This window comes from Rhinolophus sinicus, linkage group LG01 (genome assembly GCF_036562045.2).
Source record: "Rhinolophus sinicus isolate RSC01 linkage group LG01, ASM3656204v1, whole genome shotgun sequence".
Taxonomy (NCBI): domain Eukaryota; kingdom Metazoa; phylum Chordata; class Mammalia; order Chiroptera; family Rhinolophidae; genus Rhinolophus; species Rhinolophus sinicus.
In genome coordinates this window covers 100,806,481-100,831,025 of record NC_133751.1, presented here as the reverse complement: position 1 = coordinate 100,831,025, position 24,545 = coordinate 100,806,481, and the positions used below count along the sequence as shown (strand labels likewise).

Below are 24,545 nucleotides of genomic sequence, written 5' to 3'. Positions count from 1 at the left end.
GGACAGGCAAAGAAGGACCATGCGGTTCATTCTGCCTGTAGGTTTGATCGCTACCACCCTTGCGATTGCTCCCGTCCGCTTTGACAGGTAAGTGTCACCACTGCGTGTTCCTGTCTCCGCGTGAGACCATTACGGAATGCCTCTTACAGCTCACATTTGTCACCGTTTGCATTAAAGGGAGAAGGTGCTCCGTGTGAAGCCCCAGGATGAAAAACAAGCAAACCTCATAAAGGACTTGGCCCAAACCAACCAGGTAAAGCAGTTAGAGAGAGAGTTTCTCATTTCATCTGTTCTGTAAAAGCTGCTCCTTCTTTATTTTATGTCTAATGTCTGAAGACAAAGACAAGGGCAAGAGGCAGGAACTGCTTGGATGATCCTGCCCATCGCCAGTCCTCCTTGTTTTTGTTGTGGTTTTTCCCAGCTTATTGCTTGCACTTCCCTCCCCCAAAGCTTTGTCAATGAGACCTGTGACATCAGGGCATATTCCTGACCCCTTTCCCAGGGCCTCTTTTCCCTCCCTGCAGTCTATGCCCCTCACTCCCACCCTGACCTTCACCGGAGGCATAATTTCTGCTAAACTATTAACTGATAACATTAAGGACCTGGCTGAGAATATCAAGATGTGACCCTTTCCATGAGCAGGACACTTGTAATGATAGATCAGTCTTTTAAAATCCAACTGGCTAACGTAATCATTGCATCACTGATTCGGCAGCTCCTACACAAAAGGCACATTGTGCCAGCCACCTTACACACATCATTTCAAATTCTCCAACAGATCTTCAATGGCAATGTCATAATGTAACCTGCTTAAAACACAAGAATTGAAATTCAAAGACAGTAATGAAATGATTGAGATTACACAATAGATGTAAACCCAGAACAAAACCTGGGATGTATTCTAGTCACATACACCCGTATCTCCACATCAAATCAATCAAAAGTTCCACCTACTCTAACTCCCATTCAAATCCATATTTTTCTCTCCATTCCCCATGCCACTGCCAAGTTCCTGTTGCTTCTGTCTCTTACTGGGATGATTTCAATAGTCCCTTAACTAGTGTGCAGGGTTCTAGTCCTTCCTCCCACAAAGTCAGGCCACAGTGCAACCTGCCTGCTTTCTCTAAAACTTGATGGTTGCATTCCTCCATTTAAAGCTTTTTCATGAGAGGCAGCCGAGTATGGAAACAGGATGGTCTTCAGAGGTTCGAATCCCAGCTCTGTGGCTTTAGGCAGGTAGGTTACTTAACCTCTTGGGTCTCAATTTCCTTCTGCATCAAATGGGATAATTCTCATACCTACTTGCTAACCAAGGTTGTTATACACATTAAGTGAGCTAATATTTGGGGAGTGCTCAGAAGTGGGCCTGGCCATAATCAGCATTGGAGAAGCATTTTCTGTTGTTGCTGGTGCAGCATGAAAGTCTTCAGGGTCTGGCAGACTGCCAGCCGCTGGAGTGTCCTCCTCCACTGCCCTCTTTCTCACCACTCAAACTCCATGAACACCAAAGACTCACCCACTGAGTCCTGCACGCTATTTCTCAGGGGAATGTCTCCTTCTTTCCTTGGCTAACTCTATTCTTTAAGACCCACTCAGGTGTCGTCTCCTATTGGCAGTCTTCTCTGTCCATCACCTCTCACGACCTAGTCTGATTGCTTCTGGAGCACGTGTGCTTCTCCCTGGCATCGGTCAGCGTGGTGGCAGTGCACATGTGACTGCGGCTGCCTCTCACTGTGCTTCCTGCTTCTCATAGACCCTTTGTTGGCCTCTACAGTGGTGGCACCAGCTCTGGGCCCAATGCTTAATTAATGTTCAGAAAAGTTCACAGAGCCCTGGACTCTGGCTGCATTTACTTTACTATCACAACAGAGAAACTGCTCTGACGATTAGATGCTGCCTCACTCACCTTTAAATCACACTACATCACATGTCCAACTCATCTATAGCTTTTTGATCAAAATAAACCAGTTAATTTTAATCAGTTCGTAGCAGTCTCATAATGATTGACCTGGGGTAGAGTGGGATTCAACCCTGAAACAGCCTGGTAGACATGGCCACAGCTAGGTGTAATGGCTGGAAATTGAGCGTTTCCTTCACAATTGGTTAGAGAGTGGACCTTCACTAGCTTTCATAACTGAGAATGATTTTAAAGAACAACAAGAATTGGAATCTTCTCAAAGTTATCTTAATCTGAATGCTATCTTTCTGAGCCCATTCACCAAACTTCGGAACTTTTTAGCCAGAGGAAGAGAAGGAGACGGGAATCACAGTTGTGAAGTACCTGCATGCCCCAGACCTCACAGCTATTTCACAGTCTTCACAACACTCCCAATGGAGCCCTGTTACCTCATTTTTCAGGGGAGCAAACTGAAACTCAGAGCTTTAATAACTTGCCCAAGGACATACTGCTAGAAAAATGATGCCTTCTGTTAGACACAAACCTTCCAGGAATTCCAGAGTTTACAGGGACATCTGGTTTTGAGGCCTGAGTTGGGAAGTGGGGTGGGGAGCCATATATTTAATTTATATTCCCAATTAGAGACAGATGCTGTGGCTAAATCAATTGTAAAACAACCCCAATCAACCTCAAGATGGCGAAAGCAAACAGATTAACTAAAAGCTGCTCATTCTTTTTGTATTTACAGACAGTACGTCCTGCAAAAGTGATTAGTACAAATGGTTTCTTTCCCAGTCCCTAACATTGAACAGTTCTCAAATATCTCATAAGCTGATTAAGAGAAGGGCCCATACCTTAGTCACATCGAACCTAAATTCCTTTCATTGTGTCTGACACACAGTCACTTCTTAATGAATATGTTCTGGGTGAGCTAATAAACAACTGCAACTGACACTGCACCTTTCTGCACAGCTTGACTTCTGGTACCCTGACGCCGCCCACCACGTAGCTCCGAACATGACGGTGGATTTCCGAGTTAGTGAAGGGGAATCCCAGTCCATCCAGTCTGCCTTGGATCAAAATCAAATGCACTATGAGTAAGTCCTATCATTCAGTATTCAAAGGTGTTGGATACTCAAAGTTTGGGGAGTCTTGAAACTGAAAGGGAAGTACTATTTTTAAATTGGGAAAGAAAACGAAAGCTCGATCTATAAGATACAGTTACAGGTACTTCCAAACAGACTGTTGAGGCCTGCTTATAGAGGTGACAAAATCACACTTGGCCGCTCCATTTCCATCTTATGTTTGCTCTGATCTGCAAGAATAACAATGATCTACCTGTGCCATCTTCAAATGCCAGCCCCTGTGAGGATGGATGCCGTGTACAGGCAGGGATGGTTTAGCCACACTTGACACCCCGACAGGTAACCAACCCAGAGTTCAGGCGCTACTGGTGACGACCAGTACCATGTTTTTGTATTTGAATTCTCCTGATACGTTAAAGGAGATCCAAATATTAAGTGTTGATCTTTAAGTCAGAGATGAGGTAATATAAAATATATAGCAAATACATAATTCTTCATGAAAGAAATTCTTCCCTCAGAGAAAGCAAAAGCAATGCAATAGAATAAGACTTAAATCCCAGAGGAGAGAATTTTTGAATGGCCAAAGATGCCACAGTGAGTCATTGTTGTTCCCCAGAGTAAAAATAAGGGGAAATTAGAATGTCCTGAGCAGCAGCCATGGGTCATGTGCAGTCTGGGCCCCGGGGCAGTGAACAAGGGACCCAGCGATGTACATTACAAGTCAACACAACATAGAAAACAAAATGTGATTTTATAATGTCAAAGATTAAGTGATTTGATGTACTAAGGGGTCCAGTTTTAACTCCCCCAGCACTTGTCATCCCAGGAGTCCCCTCTACTGAGATCCTCACCCTTCCAAACACTGCTATGTAAGTACTAGTTCTTTCTTCCTGACTTGCTGTTTCTGACCCCACTTAGTGCTGTAACTCCAAAGGCCCTTCTTCCAGCTGAGACAACAACCCTATAACATGTTGTAGAGTTGGATGTGCTGTTGCTCATCACAACTTGGCTGCATTTATGACACGGCAACAATATGCTTAGTAAATATAAACTCTACTAAAATTGAGAAAAGACATATGTAAGACAAGCAAACAAAAAGCATATTAATGGCTTAAAAAGGAGCAGGCTGCTGTTGACCTCTGTCTTTGTTTTTGCTGTTCTATCAAGAGAGATGTGAAACAAATGTAAAAGTTAATAAATGGGGAGAACATATGCAAAATAAATTTATGCCAGCATTTAACTCCTTTTAAGTACTACATTGACGTGGGCTTTTCTATGCTTCTGTAAATTGCATCATTAAATTAGAATAGACACTTTATAAATATACCTCTAAGATCACAGAAATAAGCCGTGCATTATGGACTCTTTGCTTATGCTAAGGTTCAGAGGACATCTTGATTCTTTATCTAAAAGACACCACACCTCTAATCTATATACCTCCTGGTGACTGCATCTCTTTTTTCACTCCACCTCCAGGCTTCTCAAAGGTGTGCCTTGTTACACTCTTCACTTTATTAACATAGACCTGACCGGGATTCCTATAATCAGCTGATCCTTGCAAAGTAGCCAACCCAAGCTAAAATAAATTTTAGCTGATCAGTTTTGTAGAATTTGGTTTGAACAGCTGGGTGAAAATGAAGTATTACTCTTTCCTTAATACCCTGGTAATGTCAACAAAAAGCTAATTGCTTGACATGAGTGTGGATAGTGGGATAAATCACTGTGACAGAAGACACCTAGGCAGATGGTTTACATCCTCCCATTTCATCAAACAGCTCACATCAGCCCTCCCTTCTCTTTGGTCCTCTATAAGGACTCTCCCACCCTGAAACAATTCTGACTCAAACAGAAGTCTAAACTCAGATCCTCAAAAACAGTGAGTTTTTCACTTTGTCTTAGGCCAAGATACTTCCTTGCTACATCAAGAACCAAAGTGTTAAACTACCTACAAAAATTAGTTTATCTAATTAGGACATGCTTTCTAGAAATTGGTCCAAATTAGCCACCGTTGTGGGAAAGCCACATAATTAGTTACCTGCCTCAGAAATATAAATATGTAAAGTGATCTGTGCCGACAAGAACTATTTAAAATTTCATCTCCAACTAATTATATAGATAATTTTATTTGCATATTAATTACATGTATTACTTGGTGTCAGTCAGTAATAGAAGAGGGTTCTAAGTACAGAAACATCTGGTTGGACCCAAGCACCAGTCTGAATAAAACCACACTAAGAGGCTGGTTTGACACAATGATTTACTTAGACACCCTTCATTAGACAGTGCATATAAACCACTATTTAGTTTAAAGCATCTGTGTATGATGTTTTTCAAAAAATTAAATTACTAAGACAGATTTGATTTTAAAGTAGCATTTGCTCCTTTTTTATTTACACTTTTACAAAATCATAAAAGTCCAAATCCAAAAAACAAATTATATATATATATATATATATATATATATATATCCTGAACAGACTGTGGAATAAATGTCTAAAAGAAAGCACATCCATTGAACTGAGCCTAAAGGGGCAGACACCATATTTAAATTCAGCAGTTAAAAACCCTAGAGTTTTAGATGAATTTTTTTACATTTTTAATATTTGTATTTTAGTATTTTAGATACATTTTAGACTATCTTTACTTTGATACAAAGTTAAAATTAGAAAATAAATGAAAGGCAATTCAGAAAAACACTTTTAATAGTAAAACTCAAATGATACAATTCAGTAGACTCTCATTAAGATCCACATAAGATTATGGGGGAATGAAAAAGAGATATATACCAAACTGACACAGCCATCTCAACACCTCATATTAATACTAATAATATTCAGTTGGACACAAATTCATATTCCAAGTATATACATGGTCCCATAAAATAAGTATTTCATCAAATAAATAATTCTCACGTCTCATCCTATTCATTTTCCTTCAGCTTTATGTTTTTATATATCACTTGCCCAAGAGTAAAACAAGTATGTTGCTACCTGCTACAGATGTTGAAGAGCTGTTGGTCATGGTGGAAAGTGAAAGAGTGTAGTAGGTATGAGTGTGGATTCTGGAGCAAGGCTGTCCAGTCCCATTTAAACCGCGCATTAAACATTCACAATTTAACTTCTCTCCACCTCATTTTCTTCATCTTTAAAATGATGTTTCATGAAGATTGACTGGGAAGATAAAATCACTCTTTGCCTGGTTCCTTTATTTCTATTAAATCAAGTAGAGGAAAGACCACTTATACATGTGTTTACACAATTGTGTATGCGTGCATGTGAGAACACACCCACCCACACACACACACACACACACACAGTGCAACAGGGGATAACAAGAGGCTCTCACTAGATGCTCCCTTTCCTTCCTAGTGAGTAAGTTGATGCCTTAAAATTCATTATCCAACACAGAGGTATGCCTCACATGTTGGGAATTCCATGTCACTGAAGTGCTGAGTTTGATATACGCATATGATAACCCAGTTAGGGAGTTACTGGGGCAAATGGCATCTTGTGGAAACCTGAAATCATGCTTTTTGAGTAGCCCCTAACCTGCTGGGATGTGGGCCTGGGGGAGGGGCAGCTGTCCAGACCAGTTTATAAGATGCCATAACAACGGCTGTGCCTCCCTGCGTGCGTATGTGCAGGTACACGTATGTGCGTGGGCCCACACACACACACACACACACAGACACACACAATGTTTTTTCCCATACATATATACCTATGATAAAGTTTAATTTACAAAATAAGCTCCATAAGAGATTAACAATAACTAATAATAAAATAAAACAAAACAATCATAACAATAAACTATAATAAAAGTTATGTGAATGTGGTCTCTCTCTCCCTCAAAATATCTTGTTGAACTATATTCACCCTTCTTCCTGTGATGATATGAAATGATACAATGCCTACGAGATAAGATGAAATGAGGTACTCAGGACAGCATGCAATTTAAAACTTACGAATTGTTTATTTCTGGAATTTTCCATTTAATATTTTTGGAACGCAGTCGACTACAGAAAACTGAAAGCACAGAAAGAGCAACTGCAGATAATGGGGGGACGACTGTCCACTGGCCCACAGTTCTCCATTCCTTCTTTGTTCCCCTCAAAAAGCAGCAGAAGGAGGGCACCTTGAAATTGTCAAACTAGGATTCATCTTGCCTCTTCTCTGAACTTCTTACCTGCTCCCTGATATTGAGACACAGGTTTCCAGGAGAGCTGGTCAGCCAGGCAAACTTTGCACAAGCCTCAGCAGACTAAGAAAAAGACAGGTCTGATGGCAATACCCAGAGATTCATCCCTTGTGCTGGAGGCATTGTTACATAATGGTTCACAGCCAGAGGTCAGACATCTCTACGTTCAAATCCCTACTTCTGTAATTTACCAGTTGTGAGAACTTGGAAAATCTACCTAACCTCTATAAAAATGAGGATGATAATGGTACCCAATTAATAGTGTAGAAGTGAAGATTAAAAGATAAAATGTAAATGCCATGCTAAGCAGAGCAACTGGCACATAAGAAAGACTGGATAAGCATTAGCCATTTATATAATTAAATCCTCAGTAATAAATATTTATCCTTTCACTTACATTTAATATATTTTTAATAAATTAAGCAAATCTTGGTGTGCTAAAATAATAGTTGAGAGAAAATAATTTGGTTATATCTGCCTAAACCTGGTTACTGGTTAGTGGAAGGCTCATGAAAACATCTGGCCCTAGTTCTTAATTTTCAACCTTAGGCTTAATTTCTAGTCCTATCAGCAACAATCTGGCACCATCCTGATGTCCTCGTTCAGCTGTATTTGTGGAAAGGTCGTATTTCAGCTCACATAGTTTTCTTTTGCTGCTGTTATCACAAGAGCGAAATTGATGTGTGTCTAAAAATATTCTTAGATACAAGCTTCCTGTGACTAATTAATACTGCCTTATGTTACAAATCAACCTTTGGGACCATAACATTTCTTCTTTGCCTGGTTCCTCTACTTCTATTAATGCAGGTGGAGCAAAAGCCACATGCCCTCTTTAGAGCTTAAAACAATTAATTAGGCCTGCAATGACCACCAACAATATAATTCCAACCTTCTCAGGCTTCATATGAGTTTTAGTGCAACATGTCCCACCGATTCCAAAATTGTTGTCACCGTTTCTTTTTCTCAAAAATTCCAGATTCACCATAAGTCAAAAGACAAGCAAACAGTGAGGCATATATAATGTGCATGATAATGCCTTGGTCAGCCCTTTAATGGCAGTCAGTATTCGTGAGCAATACTTGGTCGCATGTGCTAAATCAACTTTAATTAGGAGGAGACCTCATTCACGCTCTGCCTCCAAACTCAGGTCAGTCAGTCAGCAAGAAGAAACAGACCAGAAGAGTGGGTGCTGCTGTGTCACAGTTCAGCATCATAAGAAATTGAGGAAATCAGAGTCAAACAAGTACATACCATCAAAGCCTGGCTTAAAGACATGTTAAAGCTGTGAAGTGGTTGTCAGTTTTGTGACTCATCTACACTATTATACTGAAGTTCACTGGATGGATGCCTGTAGCCAAGGACCTTTCTTTCAGATTTTACTACCAACTGCAGTCCTGGCTGGTATGTTTGGTACCATTGTAAAAGTGAGTACACTGAGAATCCGAGAGATAGTTAACTTGTCCAATATCACATTAAGTAGTAAGCAGACAAACGGGTTGGAATCCAGGAATGTCTGACCACAGAGCCTCTTCCCACTAGATTCCTGCTTCCTTATTTGATAGGATTTATGGAAGTGAAAGAAAAGAGTACATGATACTGTCCTAAATGACTAGAAAAAATGTTTAAAAATAGACAGCATCTTTCTACATAGGACTCATTGCTAATAGAAGGAATATACACATGTGTTTCATCAACAAAAGTGGGGTAATGCCTTTTTTTTATATGAAGTCAATGGGAAGTGAGACAATCCAAATAAAGAAGTTGTTCAGATAAATACAACTTCAAAAAATCCTTTGTTTTACATATTTCACAGAAATATATCCATTATAAACCACAGTTCTCTACTCTGCAAAATAGAGTATACTGAATACAGTTTACCTTTGGTTGAGCGATTATCAACACAGATTTTCACACTGTGCCATAAGAGAATGATATCCTCAAGGGAATGATGTCCTTAAGTTCCCAAAATATGTTGGGTCATTTGGACTTATATCTGACCCTTGTGTTTCCTAAGTTCTTCTGTCTATGGAGTTTTACTTTGTTTTTGTTTTGTTTTGTTTTTTGGTTTTTGTTGTGTGTTTTTTTCTTGCTGTCAGCTATCACCTACTGATAGTATGCTTGCTCCCTGTGAGTCATTTTCCCTGTATCCAAAGCATTCCTAGGTTAAATAAGCTTTTTATAACTGTATCTAAAATAAGATGAACAAGGCTTTTTTGTGAGAGTGTTTGTAAATCTCCTGTGGCTGCAACTTAATTTTAACATATTGAAGAATCTCATAATAAATTTTAATGCAACCATATATCAATAGATAATAATTGGATCATATAAATAGACACTGCCATATTAATCTCAAAATGGCAATCAACATTACACTTAAGAAAGAAAGATTTTCTTATTAAAACCAGAAAAAAAAATAGAACACCCTTTTTCACCACTACTATTTCCATTGTTTAGAGAGCTTAGCCAATGCAATAAAGAAAAACAAAGAGTTATTGGGAAAAAGTAGAAAGTATAATTTTTGCAAAAGAAATAACTACACAGAAAACTCTAAAGACATAGAGTTTAAACTCTAAAAAATGTTAAACTTTTTAAACTCTAAAAAGTCTTAGAATTAAAAGGACAACTTGTAAACTAATACAGTGGCTAATATATATATATATATATATATATATATATATATATATATATATATATGCAAAGCAATAAGTTTTTTTAATATATCAATAATAACCAGTCCATGTGTTTAGGGGGGAGAAAGTCACTCACAAGACTAATAAAATGTATGAATATACAAAATTTTACTGAAAAATCAATAAAGCTATAGTACAGTTTATTATTAATAAGATTCTTCTCAAACGTATTATAATTTAATACAATTCTAATCAAAAAACAATTTTCCTAATAATTTTAAAACAATTCTGACATAACATTCATTAAAAACAGGTGAAATCACTCAAAAATTTTGAAAACAATGTAAGGAGACACTTAATGAAATATTAAAATTCAATATTAAAGCCATAATTAAATATGATTTAGTGCTTATATAAGAGTAGGAAAACAGATCAATAGAGAACAATAGAAAATCCCTAAACAGACAAAATATACTAAAATATTTGTGTGTATGATGACAATGGTATTTTTGAAACATAAATCTTGAAGTCAGACAAGTTGGCATTGAATGCACAAATTGTATTTAAACTTTCTCTTTTTTTGTATTCCAGAAGTTTTTGTTTTGTTTTTTAGTTTCAGGTGTACAAAATAATATAATAGTTACACATTTACTTATATGTATTTAAACTTTCTGAACAACAATGTCCCCATCTATAAAACAGTGATAATATTGATGAGGTAGAATAAAACAATATGTATAAAGCAGTACCTGGACCATATTAAATAAATGGGTGCACAGGTGAAAATGTCAGGTAGATAGTTGGATGTGCAAGCCACAGAAGAGGTAGGGGAGGAGGTTAGGGATGGGCAGTTCAGAGGAGAGGCCAGAACTGGAGATACAAATATGCACAACTATTAGGTCGCCAGTAGAGCCACGGGATTCATGAAGTGATGAGATGATGAGGTGAGATAACTCAGCCAGAGATGAAAATAGGTTAAGAGGGTAGAGACATAAGGCTTCTGGATCCCAACACTAGCCTCCCAATGATTCTTCCTGCATCTTATTTCATCCTCTCCAAACCAGCCTAGGCAATTTCTGGGACTGTAACCATGGGCGAGTTATTTAAACACTTTATGCCTCAGTTTTCTCCTCTGTAAAATGAAAATAATAATCTCATGTGCAGATTAAATGATGTAATGTGCATAAGTAGTTAGAGCAATGACTGGCACATGATGAGTGCTAAGCAAGTACTTACTATCGTTATTACTCAAGTTTCTCCCAGTTCTCAAAGTGTGAAATGATAAGAGACAGTAAGTAGATTTGTGCATAAGAATATCCTTTGTTGCCTGTGTTGCATGTTTGTGAATGTACGTGTGCTTTGAAGAAATATTGGGAGTGACTATAGATTAGCGCAGACCAATAGCAGTGTAATGCAAGCCATGTGTGTAATTTTAAATATTCTAGTAGACACAGTAAAAAAGTGAAAAGCAACAGGCAACATTAATTTTAACAAAATATTTTATGTAATCCAACATATGCAAAATATCACTTCAACGTGTAATGAATGTAACTTACTAGTGAAATATTTTACATGTACAGCAATCTCTATTTTTGGACAAGCCCTATTTTAAGTGTTTTATAACCATGTGTCACTGTAGACTATTTATCTAGAGCACAGCTCTAGATAAATGGGAAGATATGAAGCCAGACACATGACATGTCTAAAGATAATCATTAGTGAATAATCAAGAAGCAGAGAAAACCTGATCTAAGATAAAGAAAAAGGAAGAGAAAATGTCTGCAAATGAAAGATAATTTTGTTTTTCTTCTCCAGTAAATGTGTATTTTATCATTCTCCCATCAAACAGAATCTTGATTCATAATCTACAAGAAGAAATTGAGAAACAGTTTGATGTTAAAGAAGATACCCCAGGCAGGCACAGCTATGCAAAATACAATAACTGGGACAAGGTACAGTATAGAATGCCTGTGCTTCCAAAACAAAAGGAAAAAAGAAAAAATGGGTTATCCTCAACATTTGCTGCCAGCTGTCATTTAGTTTTCTTTTTTTGCTAACTCATCAAATTGGTTTTGCTCTTAAGATTGTTTCCTGGACTGAAAAAATGGTGCACAAGCATCCTGAAATGGTCTCTCGTATTAAAATTGGAACTACTGTTGAAGATAATCCACTATATGTTCTCAAGGTAAAAATAATACAAAAACTACAGATTTTTAATATTGTTGAAAAACATGAATTTAAAAGTTACTTTTTGAAATAATTTTGATGCAATAAAAAATATTTTTTAAAAAAAGAGAGAGAGAGAACATTTATGCTCTAGACATCCATTCAGCAAGAGAAGTCACAAGTTGTTTTAGGTGGAACTAAGAAAGTCACTGATTAAACCATTTGTCAGACACAGTGGACAAACCCAAACAAATATCTTATCCTGTATCTTTATTATAAGAGTTTATGATGTCTCTCGTGTATAAAACAGTTTTCCATCCGTTAAAATTCAGTGAAGCTGATGACTATACTGTCATGAAGAAAAGGGAAATTTAAGAATTTTAAAATCATAGGATCCCAGTTAGTGAGGCATTTCAACCCCATGTTGATGGGAGATTCCCTTCTCTAACCATGCTGACAATTGTCATTCAGCTGCTGCTGGATTTCTGTACATCCAAATTCACTGCTCTCTGAAGCATCCCCTTCATAAATGGGAAGACCTTCCTTACCCTGAATTCCCATTCATTCATTCTCTCCAACCACCCCAAAGAAATCTAACTTCTCTTCGAAATGACAGCCCTTCCCATATCCAGCCACATTTCCTCTTCCCCACTGCAAACGCAGCTATATCTCCGGTATATGGAAACAGAAAAACAAAAGAAAATGGCAGAAACAGAAGCAACTTTATAATCTATTTCTCAGACCAAAGAATGTTAGCAGTGAAATAAGAAAAACAATAGATTGTGATTAAAAAAAAAAAACCCTAACAGCAACTCTGACACTAGGGAAAACTTTTGAAAAATATACTGTGTAATCGATCATGAATTATGAATAGACATTTAAGAATATAAGCCATGGTCCTTTGAGAATATGAATGAGTTATTGGACAAAAAGGGATCAATGTGGGAATTCATGCAAATAATTTCTCAACTTCATTTTTAAATAGATTGGGAAAAAGGATGAAAGAAGAAAGGCTATTTTTATGGACTGTGGCATTCATGCACGAGAATGGATCTCCCCAGCATTCTGCCAGTGGTTTGTCTATCAAGTAAGTGAGTTGGAACACTCATCCAATTCTGCTTTGATTGTCAGGTCTCTCGCACTTCACTGAGTGGCAGCACCTCTCGCCCAAGGAGAGCAGTTCCACTTAACTAGAAGAGGCCACGTTTGGAGCTGTCAGGAAATAAATAAACACTCTAGATTTCACTCAGCACTCAGTTTTTATAAAATTGACACCTTCCTTCCAACTTCTTAAAATACAGCTGACAGTTTTTAAAACTAAAAGAATTTTTTTTTTGGTTACAATACGAGAGTTTTTCCTAGAGTTAAGTATGGAAAATCTGAAACTATCTTAATGTTACAACCTACAAATGTGGCCTTTCTTCAGTAAGCTCCACACACAGACCTTTAGTTCCTGCTTAGGTATCTTACTGGCCACACATGCCCTTGGAATTTTCATACTTAAATTTCCTTTCCGAGGTAAAAATAACTCACTTTTTTTAAAGTTTATGTTTGTTTCTCCTCTCACTCCATTATCTATTGTATTCTTTTTTTTTTTTTTAAGATTTTATTGGGGAAGGGGAACAGGGTTTTATTGGGGAACAGTGTGTGCTTCCAGGCCTTTTTTCCAAGTCAAGTTGTTGTCCCTTCAATCTTAGTTGTGGAGGGTTCTGTTCAGCTTCAAGTTGTTGTTCTTTCAGTCTTAGTTGTGGAGGGCGCAGCTCAGCTCGAGGTCCAGCTCAGCTCCAGGTCCAGTTGCTGTTGCTAGTTGCAGGGGGCACAGCCCACCATCCCTTGCGGGAGTCGAGGGATTGAACTGGCAACCTTGTGGTTGAGAGCCCACTGGCCCATGTGGGAATCGAACCGGCAGCCTGGTGCTCTAACCACCTGAGCCACCTGGCCGGCCCTATCTATTGTATTCTGACTCCTGATATCTTTTAACTTTCTCTTTCCACAGTTTTTGCACACAACACACTGATGGAATGTGCATGACAATGGCTTTCTGAGCATGGAGCATTTCACTAGGAATGAATTTGCTACGTAGTAGAACTGATTTATCCCTGTGATTGTTTTACCTCTTCTAGCTGAGGGCCCAGAGCTCCCCATACTCAACCCATAAAGGAACACATGTCACAGGACTACAAGACATCTCTTGGTTCAGATGTAGATGTACCTGCAAGAGATTTTCCAAGAAAGGAGAAATTTTTGGTAGCCATAGGAAGTCCAGATAATTAGAGAATTTTCAGTCAGCTGGGAGGAAAACAGTTGATCGGTCAATTTCTAAACACTTGAGTTTTTTATTAGTACAGCATTTTTCTTTAATCCTTTAATTTATGAATCCTCTCCAATATTTACATATTCTGATGCTTACAGATCAATCCATATTTACTTAAAGGATGTGAGGGGAAGAATACATTTAAAACATGTTGCACTGTTAATTTTTCATGTGGACTCTATTCTTCCTATGGAATTATCTTGCCTGTTACATTTGGAATGCTACAAGTCTCAATATTAAATGATCCTTTAAAGAATGTTCAGTTCAATTAATTTCACTGGTCTGAATAAGTGTCATGTTTTTCTGTCATCTATATGGGTCATTTATCTTTGTGCAGTGTAGGGGAAATGTGTTTGAAATCATGTGACCTTGGGCAAATGACTTAAGAAATGGTATTTATTACTATTATAACCACAGCTTTCCACACAGTTGCTAAACTTTACACCAATAGCTCAATTTTCTCCTATCCCTACAGGCAACCAAAACTTATGGAAAAAACAAAATCATGACCAAGCTCCTGGACCAAATGAATTTTTATGTTCTTCCTGTGTTCAACGTTGATGGGTATATTTGGTCATGGACACAGGTACTCTTCTGCAATTTGTTTAAATAACATATTATTTACTGGCTTTAATGCACACCAATTGTTATGCATTAAATTTAAGATTTGGGAAACTAGTTAATTCCAATTCAGAAAAACGTATTTTTAAAAATCTCAATTTCAGACTAAGGCAAGCACCATTTCCTAGTTGCATAGGTGTCCTTGAAATAGCATGAAATTTTTGCTGCTGAAACTGGTAATATGGAAAAATGAAACAAAGCAGTAATGATAAAGGAAATGTATGTTGCATGATATGGCAAAGGCATATTCTAGCTAAGAAGACAAGTCACTTAAAGGTATTATGAACACATTGACTTCAAAGCCAAAGTCACTGTAATCCATCCACTTGGATCTAAATTGAGACAGAATTTGAGGAGGAATCATTGTATCAAAAAATAAGTAGAAGAGTACCACAGATGTACATCTGTCTTTTAACAGGATCCTTTTATTGCCCTGCTATTGCTAAACAAGATTAACAATGAACTATCAAACAGATACCATCACATCAAGTTCTTTTCTGAAAATTATGCTCCAACAGTTACAATGTGACCTTTATTATATCTGAATCTATAAATGGTGAAAGATGTAATGAAGTTATAATTTAAATTATAGGTAATTTCAGAACATTGTTGATCACTTTCTAATACTGAGAACTAATCAACAGTTTTTAAAACGAAATGAATGATTTGATCAAGTCCTCAGAATATTAATATAAAAAGCAATGTTTCTAAAAATATTACAAGTTATAAGAAAATGTATTTTTCTTTATAATAAAGGGCTTCAGCTTAACTAGATAGATTTCAAATAAAGCTGTAGATACTTGCAGAGAGGATCTGAAATAATCAAACTGAAAAACGCAACCTGACCTGTTGTAAACACTTCCATCATTCAATCCTGCAGAACCGCATGTGGAGGAAAAATCGTTCCAAGAACCAAAACTCCAAATGCTTTGGCACTGACCTCAACAGGAACTTTAATGTCTCCTGGAACTGTGAGTTGACTTGGTCTCAAGGAAAATAACTATAAAGAGTGTTTAGACACCAAATTTAGTTAAACCACCTACTTATTTCAGTAAAGATGTGTTTTCCCTGAGTGAGGTAGTTTTCTAATCTAAAAGTGAAAGATAATCATCACTACCATAGAAGTATTATGAATGTTTTGTTGGATGGGGGGAAGTGGATAGTAGGGTTGTTTATCAAACCATCTCTTACTTAATATATATAGCTTGCCAAAAATCAAGCACCATCCAGATGCACAAAAATTCAGATAATCTAAAGAGAGGTCTCAGGTCCCTCCTTTTCCTGGTCTGATAAAAGTTGAGAAATACCAGTTGTTAAAACCAACACACAAGTAGGTATTCAGATGTTTAGTGAAAATAAATATCTGAGGCAAAGAGAGTGAAAGGTTTAATGGAAATGCAATGAATAAGCAGAGGCCTGCTACATCAGATACACTGTAGTTGCTACACAAACAGAAATTTTTCATTACATATATTCAAGGAGAAATGACCAGTACCCTGATTCATAAATTTGTACTTTACCGAACTTTGTTGAAAACATCACTTCAGCTTTATAATTCTAGTCTACCGAAATGAATGTGACAATAGCAGCTCTCCCTAAGTGAGAGTTAGCTGCCTGCTGCAACAGGCTGAAGAAACCTGGGCTCAAAGAAGGTAATTTACACTAGACCCCGGCAAGTTAGTGCTGGGGCTGAATTGGGATCTAGATGGCCCCAGACGCTGGGCGCTTCTGATGTATTATTCTTGTGACCCTGCAAAAGGAGGAAAAGTAAACAAGGCTAAGAATATTCCAGGGGACTGTCCATTACACTGAATCGTGTGTACAAAGTGAGTCTGCGTGACTGCGGCACCAGAGGCATTGACGCAGCCCTGTAAGCCTGGGAGACTAAAATGTGGAAAAAATTTTGTGAGCCCACATCAGAAGGGGGGCCGTACTGATGGGGAGCAGACTGTGATCTCATCCATGTCCTCGCAGCTTCTCCTAACACCGAGAACCCATGTACAGAGACATATCGGGGCACCGCACCAGAGTCTGAGAAAGAGACCAAAGCCGTCACTGACTTCATCCGAAACCACCTGAACTCAATCACGGCCTACATCACCATCCACTCCTACTCCCAGGTGCTGCTGCTTCCCTACGGGTATACAACAGAACTGCCACCGAATCACAAGGAACTGGTATGTAGAAAAAAGCCTGTGGTTCACGCATTGACACCACCATTGACTTTTAGTCTGTTCTTCGTTTGTAATTTGGTTTACGTTAAAAGAATTCCATGCTTTAATACCAAAGAACAGAACTAAGGAAGCTTACCTTGGAGTTACAATCATAATCCTTAGATTAATTTTTCATGTGAAAAAAGTATAGAGATAATACAATCTTTCAATGTGATTCTAAGATAAAGCCAGCAGGAAGAACCAGCCAGAGTAGATTCCATTACTACACAGATAGTCGTGTACTTAAATGTTTACAATGCTTCATACTGTAAAACCACACATTGCAAAAGCCTAATAGAACAGCAAATACATCTGCTACGTATTCCTGTCCCCAAAATACTAGATTGAAGGAGACCCACTCTATTTTTACCCTCCTGATCAATTTGGGAATGATATTAATTCTTTTACTAACCAGAGAATGCTAGTGAATCTTCCTCTCACTGAGAACACAGTCTTTCCAGAACTGTGATCCACTAAGCATCCTTTTCCTTTCTAAGAAAACTATTTTATGTTAGCTTTAAAAAAAAAAAAAAATCTACATATGAGTTTCAATGAATCACAAGAATTAGCAGTGTGGATAAATGAATACCCATAAAAAAGGGTAAATATTTTAAATTGATATAGAAGAAAAGAAATAAAGCAGATAGATGAAATTCAGTGTCCCACATCCCATGATGGTTGGCAAATATAACACATTCAGTAAAAGTCATGGTTCAAATACTGCCTCATAAAATTTTAAAAAATAATCATAATAATTTAAGAGATCACAATTGTCATTCTGACATTAGTCAATTGTTTCTGCACAACAGCATTTAATTTTGAGTTGGAGCAAAGATTTGGACCAATCATTAAAACCATCTGTGCATATACAACAAAGAAAATTTACAAGCAATATATGGCCCATAGAGTCATTTATGTAACCAATCTAGTTGTGAATCTGAACCCATGAGTTTGAGTAACTTACACAAAGATACAGCAATGCAATTTCAGTCTGCCCTTCGGAAAATGGTATTATGGATTTAAAAATACAAATATACACAACAAACCACTTTGAGTACTACAATAAGAGTTCTGACACATCAACTAAATTGAGAAAAAACTTATTTCTTGGTTATATACATTATACATATAGACTGAAAAAAAATTGTTACTTAGAGTACAAATATGTTAGTGACTATATTCCATAAAGTTCATTCCAATAAATTACTCAAGCACAAAACACTAATGTGTGTTAAATGTCATGAAATGCCACTCTGGAAGAAAAACTCTAGTAGCACTATTTTAAAGAGGAGTCAACCACCTCCTTCCCTTGGCATGCTAAAACCAAATGTGAAGGAAGTCTAGCGAGCTGTAGAACCTATAAAGACAAAGGAAGGACGAACAAGGGAGGAACTGGCTTGGAAGAGACAAAAATCTGAAGCCAGAAAAAAATCTCAGAGGAAGAAGAAAGATATGTTTTATAAAAGGAAGGATGAAAGGGAGAGGAGGAGGAAAAAAGGAGAAGGAGGGAGGGAAGAAGGAGAAACAGAAAAAGTATAGAAACACAAAATGAGGTAAGACATTACTGTGGACAACTGTTCTTCACAAGGACAATCTATCTTACTGAAAATAAATTTCTCATTTAACCACTTATTTTATTTTGATTTTCTAATGCCAAATAACCAGTATAATTGACTTTTTAAAATCCCTAGTAAATTCATGGTATTTACATAGTATCCTATTATTGCTAACTTCCTTTTCTCTCCAGGCCAAAATTGCAAAAATCAGCACTGATGCTTTATCAACTCGGTATGAAACCCGCTACATCTATGGCCCAATAGCATCAACAATCTGTAAGTTTTTCCTATTATTTACTGTGTCGTTTCCCTAATTCTTTTTTATAAATATTAACAAAAATTATAGAATTTGTAAATTAGAATTAGAACATCTTGAATTGCTAATTTAAACTTCAGGCAACTTTGAATTATATGTGAACCTAGGGAATAGATTCTGCCCTTTTGGGGGGGGGTAGATTTTTCTAGAAACAAATTACACTGACCTTTTTACAAGGTTACAAGGTCAACAGAAGTTATTAAATCAAGATAAATTTAGTTTGATTCATCCACCATCCTGTTCCCCACCACCAACAATAGCATTTTATCCTCACAGGAATTAATAAGAATTAGTTGAGGCAGAGCTGACAATTTTTTAAACCAATCAACTTTAATTGGACTTTTTCTTCCTTGGTTCTGTCCCCCATGAAAGCACGGACTTTTCCCTAGCTCCTGGCGGGAGAAGGGGCAGGCCAACAGTTTCAGCCATTTTGATCATATAAAACCACTTTCCTGTTCCCTCACTAGCCCCTTCCTACTGTGTTCAACTGAAATCTATATGGTGGACTAAGAAAGGTCAGAGGGTTCTAATTTTGTTGATTTTAGTGTCTCAACACCACTTTTTACTCTCACTATTTTTAGACTTCCTTTGCCTTTGTACATTCTTGAATTATTGACTTCAATTTCTTACAAGTGAGGCACTGTGCTTAGCCCTTGATTTTCAGTCTCAATTAATGCTCAGAACACCCTATGACTTGGCTAGTACTCATAACAAGCTCACCTGGGATTCAATCCCAGGTTCTAACAAAAACCAAAGCCCATGATCTGGACCGCTGTGCACCCTGCTCTCCCACTTAGGGTTTGTAGCTAAAATAATCAGGCTTTTCTGTTTTTAAGGAATGAAAATAAATTCATTTGGTTTTCACCAAAAACCATTAATTCAGACCTTGGGAAGTGAGATCATTTCTGCTTTTGCAACTAAATCCCACTGATGTTAGTTTGCAAATACTTTAGTAAAAATAGCCTTTTTTCCAAACCATTTCCAAGCTTCAGTTCTTAGCCCCAAACTTTACAGAAAATTCCTAATGAAACTACTTACAGAACCTTAACTTTCTAACAAAATTTAACTCCTCAAAAGCTAGGATAATACTTCAGTTATCCTCTCAGACCACATATTATCTATCACTGTACAGGGCATGGGACAACAGCAGAATTTCCATAAACTTGCTCAATGAAAATGGTGTTCTGACTTATCCAAAATGAGTGATCGTGGATTGATACCACAAGACTAGACTTGACTTAGCCTGCATTACTCTCTAAAGCCATGACATCCAATATTTTTGGATATTTGAAGACTGCATTTCATGGACAAGCCCCCACCACCAAACACACCCGCACACGCATACTCACACACTAATTTCTATTATACTTTTAGAATTTGTGGATTGAGAAAATAAATATGCGCATGTGAATCTATGGATTCCTTATAATAACTCTACCCTGCCACACCTTATACTTGACATGGTAAAATATTGATATTAATAGATTGTGATAAGTTATCTACGTATATTGTAATACCTGGAGAAACCACTAAGAAACTATATAAAGTGATATACTAAAAAACATTATTGTAAATATATCAAACTGGAATCCTAAAAATGTTCATTTAACCAAGCAAAAGGCAATAAATAAAAGAAAAATAAACAAAAATTAAATACATAAAATATAAAATGAATTCCTAGTTCAATGTAATGAGAAACAGAGGGAACAAATAAAAATCAAATAATAAGATGGCAGATTTAAGTCATAACAATAATTTACCTAAATATATTAATTAAAAGACAGACATTGGCAAGTAGATTAAAACCATACATGATTCAGAAATACACTATAAGAAACCCAATTCAAATAAAACATAGGTAGGTTGAAATCATAAGGCTAGAAAAAGATATACCATGCAAACATTCATCAAAGAAGCAGTGGCCATATTAAAATATCAGGTGAAGTAAATTTCAGAGCAAAGTCCTGTTCTAGAAACAAAGAGGGATATTAATAATAAAAACAGGATCAATCCACCAAGAAGACATAACGATCCTGTGTAAGTCAATTTCACCTAGGATGCTTCTGCCACTAATTTCAAAATTCGTTTTCCCAAGCTCCTTTCTGAATGTCTGATTGATGCTAAACATATCCTTGTGCTTTCTTCCTTTACCCTTTGTTTTCCCCATCACTACCCTCTCTGAGTTTCTGTTAATAATGTGTATTTTTTTTTCAGCCACACTGATTAAAATCTCAATCATTTTTATTAAATTCTGTGACTTTTCCATTTCAGTGTCTCTTACCTAGACCCCCCAATTCTATTCCCAGTGTGGTGAGTCTACCGCTAGTTCAGGCTTTTATTTCACAATACCTCCTACCTTGTCCCTACTCCTTTCAATCCAGATTAATCACCCTAAGTGCAGCACTGAAATGGCTTATTAGTGCCTCCTGGGAAAAAGAAAACAAAAACAAAAAACAAAAAACAAAAAAAACACACAAAATAAAACAAAACAAAAACACACTGTCCTGATGTTTTCTGAGTTTTACCTACAAACTCTCACTGCCCCATTTATTCCAGTCCTACTGGATCTCACTAGTCCCTAAAAACACCTCCATACTTTTCCTTCCTTGTAGATAGTTCACTGGCCAGAATGCCTTCCTCCCATCTCCATCTGGAAAAGTATTAGCCCTTCTTCAAGTCTCTCCTCAAACACCACCTTCATCATGAAGGTGGTATGTGAGCAGGCACTGAGCATGAAATGCCAGCCTCCCCACAAGCATAATCCCTTTTGTCCCGAAAAGCTCCATAAGGTATTGTACCTTTCCTACAGTACTTACATACGCGTATTCTATCCTGTCTCTATGGGTTGGCAGCTTTGACTTCTCTCCCCTAAATGTAAGTTCCCAAAGACACCAGCAGCATCTTCTCCTTCTTTGCACCCTGCACCCACTCTCCACAGAGCCAAGTAAAGCGCACTGCATGTATAAAAGGTTTAAAAACTATTTGTTGAATAATTTAAGAGCCAACCTTATATCTTTCTACCAAAATATTTCTCTTTCTTCATCACAGCTTTGAATTCTTATCTTTCAAACCTAAAATGTTAGTGTCAGTTAAACTCAATACTTGTCCTCAAACATAAGTGATTTTATGTACAAAAAAAATAGTTTTTGTATTACGTAAAGCAAAATATACATAAATGCATTTATATGCACTTATATAAACTTTCTATGGATATAACCTATAGATGTGCTTACATTTTCAATCTTTTTACCAAATAATAACATTCTTAGTAAAATTCCATAAAAATTAACATGGAAATGTTGAATTAGGGGATTAAATACATTCTTGAGATAACTGACTCACGCTTTCTTGGTCTTTTAACTGTAAGAGCGTTTACCCTAGCAACGTAAATAGAAATAAATCTGAACTATTAGAAAGAGTGTCATTTTGCATAGTTCCTATGTATAGTTTTCATTGGGTTTTCAATGACCAGTGACCCCTCCTCAGTTGATTTCCTCAGCTACTAGCACTTGCTCAGACCACCTCCATCTGTGACAGTGTGTGCCAGGAAACAAACTCAATTTAGAGTACTGACCTAAGCAAAATGTAATGGAAAACGCAGCATATATTTTAAATGCGGGTGGGTTCCAAACCCATGATTATATTTTACTCTATCCTATGCAGACCACTACTCCCATTCATTACTGCAATTAACTGTACACATAATTATTTTTATTGCTAATTTTATACCAGCAAATTTCCCTTTCAAGAAAAACATTAGTGTTTGTTTCTAATTAAATATTTACTGCTTATGTTTTACAGACCCGACATCAGGTTCTTCTTTAGACTGGGCTTACAACCTAGGCATCAAACATACGTTTGCCTTTGAGCTCCGAGATAAAGGCAAATTTGGTTTTCTCCTTCCACAATCTCAGATAAAGCCAACCTGCAAAGAGACCATGTTAGCTGTCAAATTTATCGCCAAGTATATCCTCAAGCATACTTCCTAAAGAAGTGGCCTTGGAAAGGAATAAGCAGCTAATCCTTCTGTGTGCCTTTCGCCAGAAAGTCGATCTTCAATTATCCTAAACAAAGCTTCCACATCACCTGACTCCTACTCGTTTCAATCCTATGTTATTTCTTTTTGCTTTTACTTACTCTCAGTAGCAACTTAACAAATAGCTTTAAACAAAAGCTTTTAACTACTTTTCTTTGCTCCAAGTAAAGTTTGAACCCAGCACAAAGTAGTATTCTGAATATTTTGAAAGGTGATATACAGCGGGTCCCAGGAAAGAGATGAGAACCCTCAGTTTCTCCAGAATCAGATTTTCACCATGTGGCTTCATCATTTCATGTGCTAATATAATAAAATAAAATGTATTCCAAAATGCATCTTCTGTGTTTTACAAACTGTATTCACTACATTCCTCTATTAACATTTATAATTAAGAATTAACGTTCCTCGTGAACTCTGTTAATAAGCAACGATATCTTCAATTTTCAAAAACATATTTTGCCTGCATATGTATATTTTTAAATACAAGTAGATATTATTTCTATCTTCACAATAGCAAAAGGATATCCTAGCAGGAAGTAAAGGGGTTCATATAAAAATGAATCTCAGTGTTTTAAACAACCAGCTCCCATCAACACAGTGTACATTAAATTCAAAAGAGTTTAATTTAACCTGCCATAATCAGAGGGAACTACCTGCCAAACATCTCTTGGCAGTTACAGACACAGCCAAGAGATTCGGGTCAGCTGTGAGCTCTGCCCTGAATAGAAAGGAAACCTGGAAACATTATGGTGCAAGTTGGAAAGAGAAAGTTGGACTGACCAAGGTCAATCAGAGTAACTCAATACCTTTATACTGTCTGTAATCCTATTGTTTAAGAGACTGTCATAAAATACCTTTTCCCCAACCTTAATTCTCCAATACTTCATCATGTGACAATAATGGTATCTACATTCTAGAAATCCAGAACACAGATGCCTGACCAGAATTTGAAGGACAAGTAGAAAGTTTCTTAACTTCCTAAAAATTTACTTTTCAAAACACTCTGGATAAAATTTCTGAGGATCCTGAGAAACCAAGTCAACAAATAATATGGGACATTCCTCATGAATCCTTTAGGGGCCCATAAAAGAAATACTGGCATCAAATCTACAAGGTAATAGTGTTTCTGATAGTTATGAGGTAGGTAAAAGTTTCCCATGCAACACTGTGTGGGGAAAACCACGATAAACTAAAAAAATTTGCTTTATAAGTGGAGGAGGGGAAAATGACAGAGTCAAGAAAGTAAAAGATGAAAATTAGTTATGAGATTAAATTGTCCCTTATAAAAAATAGAATATCTATACCTAAATATTTAGCATCCAAAACTAGCTCAGAACATGGGAATGCAAATTTGTCCCATTGAACATGCCACATGGGAATTATACACTCCTTCACACCTACTTACTCAACTGAGAAAGGACTGAAAAAAATTCTAACCTTTGAATTTACATACATATTTCTAATTCCATTGGGTGTATAGATGGAGGAGGTGTGAGGATAATCCAAATTGTTGA

At 36.9% G+C, this 24,545-nt stretch overlaps 1 protein-coding gene across 1 annotated transcript; it reads left to right on the top strand.

The window, feature by feature from the left end:
- Nucleotides 1–23,366, top strand: CPA3 (carboxypeptidase A3). The gene is made up of 11 exons (XM_019748849.2): nucleotides 1–87; nucleotides 178–253; nucleotides 2,870–2,994; nucleotides 11,659–11,761; nucleotides 11,893–11,994; nucleotides 12,961–13,062; nucleotides 14,765–14,875; nucleotides 15,791–15,881; nucleotides 16,885–17,087; nucleotides 18,871–18,955; nucleotides 22,797–23,366. Exons 1-11 carry the CDS (start codon nucleotides 20–22, stop codon nucleotides 22,982–22,984), a joined length of 1,254 nt encoding a protein of 417 aa, XP_019604408.2. The 5' UTR covers nucleotides 1–19; the 3' UTR covers nucleotides 22,985–23,366.
- The last annotated feature ends 1,179 nt before the right edge of the window (nucleotides 23,367–24,545 follow it).